The 12,285-nt window shown below is 37.0% G+C and overlaps 1 protein-coding gene across 1 annotated transcript; it reads left to right on the top strand.

Annotated features, from left to right (window-relative positions):
- The first annotated feature begins 5,869 nt into the window (after nucleotides 1-5,869).
- Nucleotides 5,870-11,522, top strand: LOC126376627 (uncharacterized protein K02A2.6-like). Its single transcript, XM_050024149.1, has 2 exons — nucleotides 5,870-5,986; nucleotides 7,464-11,522. The coding sequence occupies exon 2, from the start codon at nucleotides 7,484-7,486 to the stop codon at nucleotides 11,366-11,368; it is 3,885 nt and encodes a 1,294-aa protein (XP_049880106.1). The 5' UTR covers nucleotides 5,870-5,986; nucleotides 7,464-7,483; the 3' UTR covers nucleotides 11,369-11,522.
- Nucleotides 11,523-12,285: the final 763 nt, after the last annotated feature.

The following is a 12,285-nucleotide window of genomic DNA, read 5'->3' as shown; positions in this document are numbered from 1 at the left end:
ATATATATATATCCACATGAATATAGGTGTATATGAATTGAGATTCGATATACGTGTATATTAGGCATTGGCCCTGATTCCTGCTTACTACAAGTTACCTGTGGCTAAAGAAGCGCTACAGAAGCGCTGTAAGCGCTCCTGGATGTGGCAAATACTTTCGATAAGCCAAGTAGTTAATACTATTTGCGGAAAATCTACAATATGTTACTTCAAAAAACTCCTGATTCCTGAAGACACCTCTTAATTTTATTTTTAGTCATACCTGTCATTTTCTTGTCATTTAAAAAGGAAAGGTTCCCGACAGGAATAATATTTGTGGTACATACCTCGGGTTTAAGCAGCAAACAACCCTCTCAACATTTTATAAATTTATTGCCTGTCGATTGAGATAGTCGGGTCCCTTTCCTTTCCGGTGCATAAGAAAATGACAGGTATAATTTAAAATTAGATGGTGTCTACTGGAACCAACACCTTTTTGTTTTTTTTTAATAATAAATACCTATTATTAAAAATCACCAATGAAAAACTGATATGCCTTAGAACAATTATTATAAAAGAAATCGATTATGTATCTTTATTTGTGTCTAATAAATTATATAAGTAATAAGTAAGTATATGCAATTACATCTGACATTATTTCTTAAGCTATAGATAACCTGTTGGTACTACAGGTAACCGCTCAGAAAATGTATTCTTCTATCGTATGCATTCCTGGTATCAGGATTATTACCGACCCGCCTCGCCTCTGATGTAACCTATGTAACGAGTATCTACTATATACCTACCTACTTTAGTAAACGACAGGAGGATTACCAACCCCATCAAACCTTGATGTCAGGGTTATCATTGAGCCGCCATAGGCCCCTGACATGACTCATGTAACGATTACGTACTTACATCAGTAAGTAATAACCGGGACCAACGTCTTACTTTCGGACAATCAGGTGATCAGCCTGTAATGTCCTAACCAAAGTAGGGATCACAAAGTCATTATTGTGATTTGTCCCTGCCGGGATTCGAACCCGGGACCTCCGGATTGTGAGCACAACGCTCAACCACTGGACCACGGAAGCCTTCCAAATAATTTTGAGAACAATCAGGTGATTCAATCTGCATGTCCTAAGGATCACAGTCAGAGTTTCCTCACTGGGATCGAAATAAATATATCTAACCAACAAAATATATCTGACCATGTTATTTTAGTGAGTTCCTCAATCTGATCCTTTGCTGTAACGTACAATGTAAGCAGTGATGAATGTATAACTGAAATTGGCATGTTAATGGAAGAGGAGACAGGTGTTGATCGAATGGTCTTACCTAACTAGACCACAGTCGTTAGAAGTCAAACTTCTGGAGAAACAAAATATGCTCTGTCGGAGTGGCTCTTGTTCTCTCGTGTGGGTTCTCAGGTAGTATCTGGTGCCAGGGAGTGGTACTATATCCTCGACTACCGAGTTCAATATCCAGTACTACCTCTGTGGTCCAGTGGTTGAGCGTTGGACTCACGATCCCGAGGCCCCGGGTTCGAATCCCGGTGGGGACATATCACAAAAATCACTTTGTGATCCCTAGTTTGGTTAGCACATTACAGACTGATCACCTGATTGTCCGAAAGTAAGATGATCCGTGCTTCGGAAGGCACGTTAAGCCGTTGGTCCCGGTTACTACTTACTGATGTAAGTAAGTAGTCGTAACATGAGCCATGTCAGGGGCCTTTGGCGGCTTAATAACCAGGGTTGATGAGGCTGGTATTCCACCTCACAACCCACACGATAAGAAGAAGAATATCCAGTACTGCGAAGGTAGGTAAGTAATTGAATTAGGAGGCGCGTATTACATATTCATTAGACTCATGTTAATTAGTGCCACCCGTCCCGACCCCGACTGCCGTGTCTGCTGGTGCATAATTGTAAAAGATTTCTAAATAAATTAAAAAATAGAACACATATTAACGGGTTCTTACCGCGTTTGAAATAGGGATATGAGACTCCCGATATAAAAACCCATAACTTAAAACAATGTATAAAAAAATAGAATAACACTTATACTCACGTCCGTATCAGGTACGTGATATACAAATCTAGGAGCACTAGGCGTGCATCATATCATTGCCCTTATTGCCATAAAGTTTATTTTTTTTATTCTTAGATCCACTTTCGAACCTAAAAAATGGGTTTTAAAATATACAAAGAGTGGAATTCTCTACCGTCTTCTGTATTTCCGAATGCATATACCCGGGTGTTTTCAAGGGCAGAGTGAACAGGCACCGCCTGGACGAGTTCGCTCCATCTTAAGCCTCGTCTATGCCTTTGGGCAAGTCTGGGCAAGAGCAAACCCATCAAAGGTAAAAAAAATAAAAGGATTCGTATATGAAACTATTTTTTTTCTTCTCAATGCTTTCTTATTCTATGCTTAGGGAGATAAATTTGAAGAAAGTTTAGAGAAATTAATCTTATCTGTTCTGTATTTACACTCGAAGACTAGTGATGGAGTATGCTCCACACCCTCTCCGGTTGTTTGAGGGAAGCCTATACCCAACAGTGTTTATTTACACTCTATTGTCGTGATTAATTTTAGATTAAGTGTATCGCCAGAATCATGACATGGTACCTTTATTTTTAATATAACTTGCAGTATTTTTTCTTTTCCTGTGGATGAAACTCAATTACCAACAATTACTGGGGAAGCGGCAAACCCAAAAGTTTCCGTGACTATTTCGTAATTAATTTTGTTTCCAAACGACCCCGGGTCAAACTCTCTTCCGTTCGATTTCACAAAGTTTTACGCCACAGTGTTCATATTTATTTAACAATTACTAACGAACTTGTTCCATAAACAAGTAGGTATACTTTTGTTAGTGTGATCACCGACCCGCCTGTTTACCTAAATACTTAGCCACACCACAGATAACCTCTTTTGAAACATTGCTAATATAGTGTTGTATCACTATAATAGTCTTAGGCACAATGGATCAAAAAGAATACGAGAATTTCATTCTGACGAAATCTCAGGTTTAAAGCAGCGGAAACTATTGCTAAAGAATTATAGAAAATGAAGCTATAAAGGAAAGTTTTGAATGGTTTTCACGCCCGCCCCTACATAGTGGTCCATAACGACCATATAAGGCCGATTGCTTTCTTAAACTTATCCCATTTGTACCCTCAGCGTGAAGGAATTGGAACTCCTTTATTGTGCCAAAGTTACGAATGAGAGGGCTATTTCCATTTCTATCGAGTTAGTAAGCCCAAAGCTATAAATTATCGCGGAGGCTGTAGTTGCACCTACACTGTCAGACGAATTGTTATGAAACTTGGAATGATAAATGTGACCGCTGCCTTATCTGCTGACATTCGAGAAACCCTTACACATTCGTACACTTGCATGAACTCACACTCACGTCCGTGTACATAGCCGCCAACTATAGGCGGATGTCCAGAAATTGTATAAAAATATGTTTAAAACCTAAAACCCGACTACGGAAAAATCGCGGTCTAAATAGTATGATAGAATAAAATTATTATTAATAATAATAGCCCTCGATGTCCCACTGCAGGGCAAAGGCGTCTCTTCCTTTCTTCCACTCCTCCCTGTCCCAGCTTGTTCGTGCCACCACCGTTTCAAAAAGCGGTCTAACTTATCGCGCCATCTTTTTCGTGGCCTTCCCCGACGTCTGACTGCATTCGCAGGAACCCACTCTTTTAGCTAGCTTAGCTTTTTTGGCCCAGAGGTCATGGTGCGTTCGGGCAACATGTCCAGCCCAGTCTCATTTCAAGCTGGTAGCCTTTTTCGCTACTTCTGCTACTTTATCGATCGATCAATTTTACACCAAGGATGCTGCGTTCCATACCTCTCTGGCAAACCTTGAGTTTGAACTTTTGGATGTCAGTCAAAGGCCAAGTCTGAGCGCCGTAGGTGAGAATGGGAAGAATGCACATGTAAAATATTTCTCTGAAAATCTTCCGAGCAGAGATGTTTAAGAGGTTGCCGTGGTTTAACAGAAGGATCGGTGGGTTCTTAGTGCATCTTGCTATGGATGTACCTCTTATTACACCAATTGAGATATAGTCGTGAGCTTATATGGATGTAGAATACTTTCAGGCAATATAATTAATTGTATTGTGATTGTACTCCTAAGTCCTTTGAATGTTAATTATTGAAGATTCTATCACTTTTTAAATAACATGTTTCCACCCTTTCCACCACTTAGTCCGTGCATATTGAAACAACGCGAGAATTGGTCCGCTCGGTGTAAAGTCCCATATTAACATAGTAAGGAACCCATTTCCATTATCATCCTCAATTTCGTGCTCGGGAGGCACTTAAGCACTTAATGGATCTCGGCTCCCCGTAATTTACCGGGACGTTGGATTGAATAAAATCGTAAATCTTAACACCAACCAAGTGAAGGTGTTATTACGAAGAATGATTCGCAATTATTCGTCATGGAATGAGAGACCTCACCCCTCGCTGAACTTAAATCTCTTCCATTCTCTTAAATGATACAACCGACAAAACGTTGCAGTATGGAGATAATGATACAGCTGGGTGCGTTGCGTACTTCATTACTTCATTCATCTATTACACAATCCAGTAAGTACGACGATATCATTGCATCTAGACGCACACAAAACTATAGAAGATACATATCAATAACAAAAGTAGGTAAGTTCTAAGAATATAAACGTGGTAAAAATCAAAACCGAGTCTACAATATTGATTGATACATGTTGGTGTTGACAGCTTCGTTCAATACTGAACCAGGTTAAAATAGCCTGATAAAACGGGAGCAATTTATATGCGCAGGCGTAAGTGAACGACATCAGACGCTCACGAGTGCAGCCGTCCACAAATAAACCGGATCGTTACCCGGACCTGGCCTCAGCCTCCCAGGTGACCTAGGACATTGTTTCCGCGCCAAATTATAACTTGTCTGCTCCACAATACAATTTAAATTCCAACTCCGACAGCGGAATCGATATATTTAAAATTTTCTCTCGCTAATTTGAATTCAAATTCCGTCTGGAGAATCGAAATAGTCGTTAATAATAATTTATGCAATAGTGAGTGCCAAGTTGCTGTCGGCATACTACAACGTGTAATCCTTATTAGGTTATAAGGGGATTCCGACTTTAAATGGAAAGGTGGTGGTCAGAAGAGCTTGCAATCAGCCTTGGCATTAGAACATCCTTAGTCAAATAATATCTGATGAACTGTACAGGTTACCAAACCACTATCTACAAGAAGTAGTCAATCATATCGGACAGAACGTAAACCTATGTTTTTCATTTCGTACCCTACCATTCATGGAAATTATATAAATTATATAATTATAACATATAAATTAAATTATATATTATATAAAAGCAAATCAACATAATATTAAATTTAATAAAATATTATTTAATTAATTTTAGAGCTGCATATTTTAATGAATAAAGAATTTGTGTCTATTTGATAAATGTATCAATTAAAATATAAATTTTGTAAATATAAAATTTTGATATGTAATTAAATTTAATTAGCCTTGTGTAGATCATTTAATTAATGATGATTGATTATTAAATTTAAGACCTTATAGGTATGTCTGTTTATCAAATAAGTTCCCCCTCCCAAAGTTTTTCCTTGCGCAAATGTTCCCATTACACTCGCCGTATTACCACGTTGTATGGCGATGGACAACCTTTGCGTCAGGACAAAGCTCAATGAATGACGTCATTAAAAATGGTCAAACAGCAAAGTTTTTGTCACTAAGGTCTAATAGTGGTAAACTTATTACTCTTAACCGCATATCCTTGCTGTAGTGTTTGTACTTATCTATACAATAGATAAGTTGCATTGTCTCATGTGCACTAGTGGTGGGGTAGCTGTCAACTGGACAGTCGATTGGTTGAGCCTGTCAGAGTAGGACGTGCACCGCACCTTATACTGAGTGTAATAGTGAGCCAGTGCCTCCATAGGGATTCTACAAGTGGCGACGAGGTGAAAGGTGAGTAAATAATAATAATTCAAAAGAAAAAAAAAAATACAAGGCAAAGAGGATATGTTGTAGTTCTATTATGTGATTATCTACCTATAGATTTGACTTCTTTGATTGTTTATTAGCGAACCGATATTACCCACACATACTTATAAATACTGCAATTAATAAATGTAGTCTAAATTTATTATACAAGTACTTACGATAGATTATAGTAGGATAGTCAGCGGTGTTGAACTATATTGTAACAAACAATTTTTGGATTCCGAGTGGGTAGTTACGATGGAATTTATTAACGCCGATGTGCAACTGGATTGTCTAACGATATACCTACACGTATTTTAACAGATCAATAAACAAAATGACTCATAATCTGTACGCTTTATAGCAAGATAATTATCAGTATTGTGAATATTATAAATGTAAGGTATCAGATAGGTTAATTGACGAGCTATAGACGCTATACACTTTGATATTACTAGTAGGTCTTTATACGACATAAATAAATAACATCGGTTATAATAAAAGTTTAAAAAATTTATAAAATTCATATTAGTTTCAATTCTTAATTAAGGGTTAATAATTGGTGGATTGATTTGGAAGACTGTTAATACGGGGTATCCGATTTGATGTGTCATAAAATGCCTATTACGATTCTAAACCTAATAAACTTCAATCAGTTATTATTGGTTGAAATGAGAATAGGTACATAATCTTATTGTAATAAAGGAAAGGCATTTATTTATATCACTGAATAAGGAACAGTCACTGAATAAAATTTGACTTATTATAATACTTATTATTTTAGTTATGAAGTAGGTACCTTTTACACGGATTTACTTTGATACTTTTAATGATTTTGAACATACATGGACTCACGACTGTTTCCCGCCGGGGTGGGCGGAGGCTGTGGAGTTCCATTTGCTTCGATCCTGACACACTATTGGATTTGAACTGACTTCTATTCAATAAATAACTATATCCTTACGTAGGTAATAAATTGTGTCTCAGACTTTTAAAATAAAGTATAATTATAATTATTACATTACTATTAAAATATAAAATATAAATTATTATTAAATATTTTTTTTTATAATTGCATTTTGATAAAAAGAAAGAGACTTCCATTAAATTGGATGTATTTCGATATTAAATGAGATATCCATTAAATTGGATGTATTTTTAGTGCAACTAGACTTCCATTAAATTGGATGTATTCGGGATAATAAATGAGATATCCATTAAATTGGATGTATTTTTAGTTGCTACTAGACTTCCATTAAATTGGATGTATTTCGGTATTAAATGAGATATCCATTAAATTGGATGTATTTTTAGTTGCAACTAGACTTCCATTAAATTGGATATATTGTCACATAAAATCAGACTTCCATTAAATCGGATGTATTTTCATCAGACTTCCATTAAATTGGATGTACGTATTTTTGGGAAAACTAGATTTCCATTGGATTGTGTATATTTTCAGGTCGCCCCACGAAATAAAATATGGCAGATCATCTACCGCCACCCGAAAAATTAGACCTTGAAGGTGACAGCGTCTCAGTAGGGCTAAGATGGGAAAAGTGGAAGCGATCCCTGCAAATTTACTTAGAAGCTACTGAAATAGCAAGTCCGCAAAAGAAAAGAGCAATATTATTAGTGCTAGGTGGGGTTGGTCTTCAAGAAATTTTCTATAATCTACCAGGTGCAAGTGTCGAGCCGGCTAATGATATTGATGTTTTTGATGTGGCGATTAAGAAGCTTGACGAGTACTTTTGTCCCAAACAAAATAAAACATATGAAAGGCATATTTTCCGTCTTATCAAACAAGAAGATGGCGAAAATTTTGAAAAATTTTTAGTGAGGCTGAGAGATCAAGCAGCCAAATGCAAATTTGACAAACCAGAAGAACACATAATAGACCAGATTATTGGTAAATGTGCCTCGTCTGAATTAAGAAAAAAAGTTTTGACAATGGGTGATGAAGCTGCATTGGACAAGATTATCACTGTAGCAAACACTTTGGAAATTGTGAACCACCAACTAGATAGCTATGAACAGAGAGACAAGAAGAAAACAGAGGAGATTAATTTAATAAATACCAAGGATAGAAGAAATATGAGACCAAGGTGGGAAAGAGCAGGAAAAGAACATGACGACAAAAATAATAGGTCAAAATGTAACAGATGCGGGAACGCTTTTCACGTAACTTCGGATGCCAATTGTCCAGCAAAAGGAAAAAAATGTAATGGTTGTGGTAAATTAGGCCACTTTCAAAGATGTTGCAGAACTAAATTATACCAACAGAAAAGAAAATTAGAACAAGAAGAAAATAAAAATTATTCTAAAAAACCACGAAAAGAAACTACAGTAAATTTACTAGAAGATGAACATACTGATTACGTATTTAATTTAAACGACGATTCTACTATACAGTGTGAAATTGGAGGTGTAAAGTTGGAGATGCTAATTGATTCTGGCTGTAAACTAAATCTGATAACCGATAAAACCTGGGAACATCTGAAAGTCAACAGAGTATCCTGTTACAAGCAAGTCAAGGAGCCGAATAAAATTTTAGTAGCTTATGGCAGCAAAATACCACTTGATGTAAAAGGGTCATTCGAAGCTATAATTAAAATCAATAATAAAGAGGATCGAAGCACTTTTTACGTGATAAAAAACGGATCAAGGAATTTACTTGGAAAGGATACAGCATTACGACTAGGAGTTTTAAAATTAGGAGTTGACGTAAATAATATCAGTCAGAAACAGAAGGAAGCATTTCCAAAATTCAAAAACGTCTTGGTAGAGATACCTATCAACAAATCAGTACAACCAGTTATGCAGCCGTACAGGAGGATACCTATTCCAATTGAGGAGAAAATAAATCAAAAAATTAAAGAATTGCTAGATTCAGATATAATAGAAGAAGTAAATGAACCTTCTCCATGGGTTTCGCCAATTGTGCCAATACTTAAGGACAATGGAGAAGTACGCGTATGTGTAGACATGAGGCGCGCTAACGCAGCAATACAAAGAGAAAACCATCCATTACCGTGTATGGAGCATTTACTTCCCAAAATAAAGAAGGCGCAATATTTCTCAAAGCTTGACATAAAAAATGCCTTCCATCAAATCGAACTCCACCCTAACTCCAGATATTTAACCACATTTATAACGTCTAGTGGTCTTTATAGATACAAACGACTTATGTTTGGAGTCACGTGCGCGCCAGAACTGTTTCAAAAAATATTAGAAAAGATGTTGATTGGATGTGAAGGTGTAATAAATTTTATAGACGACATTTTGGTATGTGGAAGCAGCGAAGATGAACATGATATGCGTCTATCTAAAGTATTAGAGGTCTTAAAGAATAACAATGTGCTATTGAACGAAGAAAAATGTATATATAAAGTTAAAAAAGTAAACTTCTTAGGACACGAACTGACACCTGAGGGAGTAAAACCATTATCAAAATATATTGAGAGCATATCTAAATTTAGGAAGCCTAAAACTATAGAGGAGTTACAAAGTTTTCTCGGACTTGTAAATTATATAAATAAGTGGATACCTAACTTGGCTACTACCACAGAGCCACTGAAAGAACTACTAAGGATGAAATTAGGAAAAAAAGCAAGTATTGAACGTTACTGGACAGAGAAGCAAGAGGAAGCATTTAAGAAATTACGGGAAGGGCTTTGTAATATAGATACACTAGGTTATTATGACATCAAAGATAAAATCCAAGTAATAGCAGACGCAAGCCCGGTTGGATTGGGAGCAGTTTTGGTACAGACCGACAAAAATGGACCCAGAATCATCGCCTACGGTAACCGAACTCTTAATGACTGTGAGAGAAAATATAGCCAGACAGAGAAGGAAGCTCTTGCCCTGGTGTGGGCTATTGAGCACTTTAATACATTTCTTTTTGGAAAAGAATTTGACTTAATAACCGACCATAGACCGCTCGAGTTTTTATTTAGTCCAAAGTCAAAACCCTGCGCACGTGTCGAAAGATGGGTATTAAGACTTCAAGCGTACCGTTATAATATTAAATATAAACCCGGAAAGACCAATATTGCGGACCCCCTATCACGATTGTGCAAATATTCGGAACAGCATCATCAAAAGACAATTGATTATGTCCATCAAATTGTACAACTAGCTAGACCAAACGCGATTTCTATGCAGGCCATAGTCAAAGAATCAGAAAACGACGCTGAAATTTCACTTGTGAAAAACGGAATTTACAATAATCACTGGGATGAATCAATAAAAGCTTATAAACTATTTGCAGATGAATTGTGTTTTTACGAAAACATTCTTTTACGAAGTACAAGAATTGTTATTCCTCAAAAACTTAGGAAGCAAGTTTTAGATGCAGCCCATGAGGGTCATCCTGGAGTCGTAGCGATGAAAGGGCGGCTGAGGTCTAAGGTCTGGTGGCCCAAGATGGATAAGGAAGTGGAGTTGCTCGTAAGGAGTTGCAAAGGTTGTACATTGGTAAGTTTGCCAAATCCTCCTACGCCCATGAAACGCCGGGAGCTCCCATTAGAACCCTGGATTGACATTGCAATGGATCTATTAGGCCCACTGCCTAATAATGAGTATCTGCTAGTAATCATTGACTATTACAGCCGCTATAAGGAAGTGAAAATTACTCGAACCATCACAAGTGCACAAATAATCAAAATATTGAAAGAGATTTTTAGTCGTCTTGGCTATCCGATTTCTATTACTGCAGACAATGGACGTCAATTTGTAAGCGAAGAGTTTAAGACCTTCTGTCAAGAGTGCAATATCAGGCTTTTTAGTACGGTACCATATTGGCCGCAGATGAACGGGGAAGTTGAACGTCAAAATCGCGATATTGTGAAGCGACTTAAAATCAGTCACAGCGAAAAGAGAGATATGAAAGACTCACTATACGAATATCTCATGATGTACAATTCAACTCCCCACTCAGTTACAGGAAAGACACCTTCTGAACTCTTCTTTAAAAGAATAAATAGAGATAAAATTCCTATGTTAAAAGATGTTAATTTTAAAGAAGATGATTTAGAAGTAAGAGATAGGGATAAGCTGCAAAAAGAAAGAGGAAAAGAGTATGGAGATCGGAAAAGGCGAGCTGAAAATTCTGAATTAACAGAAGGAGATAAGGTATATATAAAAGAAATGGAAAAAGGAAACAAACTTGCCACTACATTTAACCCCACACCTCATGTAGTAGAAAAGGTCGGAGGTGGGGATATCACCGTAAGAAATGAAGAAACTGGACAACAATTACGAAGGAATGTGATACATTTAAAAAGAGTTGAAGGGAAATGGACATCATTACAAAATGAAGAATTCAATGACAATCAATTAAGTGATCAATCAAGTAGTGAATAATTACAATAAATTGGACTTAGTTATCTTAAATGATTATAGAAATGTTTAAATGATTTTGCGTGATTTAAAAATAAAAATAATAATAAGGAAGGGATGTAGTGTTTGTACTTATCTATACAATAGATAAGTTGCATTGTCTCATGTGCACTAGTGGTGGGGTAGCTGTCAACTGGACAGTCGATTGGTTGAGCCTGTCAGAGTAGGACGTGCACCGCACCTTATACTGAGTGTAATAGTGAGCCAGTGCCTCCATAGGGATTCTACACTTGCGATATCGAATTGCGCCATGGGGATCACCACACAAAGCGTCTGTCAAGTACGAATGACAGCTAGACTTGTAATTTAGTTAGTTGTTTTCTAACGAGGACGTCTACGTCAACAAGGGTTGCTGACAGCCTGTTATGTCGACAGACGGATGGCAGGATAGATTCGTCCGACTTGTAAACCCGAACACATTCCAACCAGGCACGAACCTGGTTAGCTAAAGGCCCAAGCGCAAAAACAGTTAGGCCCTATCTACACTAGTTATGTTTTACAAAGTACTGTCTTGCTTTACGAACGCGGATTCATCCGCGTGGACTTCATACAAACGTTATCTCCTTGGTAACCCTTTAGGAAGCGAATTTATAAAAAAAACCTTCTGTGCGCCAACTTACGTCATTTAAAGAACTATTGTGCAAGATGATAATGACCCGAAGGTTTTTGCTGAGCGTTGATCGACAATCCACTCAGACAGTATCTTCTTTAAAAAATATATATAAATCATCATCTCCATCTCATCATCTCCGGCTATACAGGTTGTAAGAAGCTGCAGTAGTTTTAGGCGGATGAGACGTTCGTTATGTAAAAATTGACGATTCAAAGTGTAACTATGTTACCTATTGAATAAAGATATTTTTGAATTTGAATTTGAATCT

Source organism: Pectinophora gossypiella, chromosome 2 (genome assembly GCF_024362695.1).
Source record: "Pectinophora gossypiella chromosome 2, ilPecGoss1.1, whole genome shotgun sequence".
NCBI lineage: Eukaryota > Metazoa > Arthropoda > Insecta > Lepidoptera > Gelechiidae > Pectinophora > Pectinophora gossypiella.
This window is presented reverse-complemented; position numbering and strand designations above follow the sequence as displayed.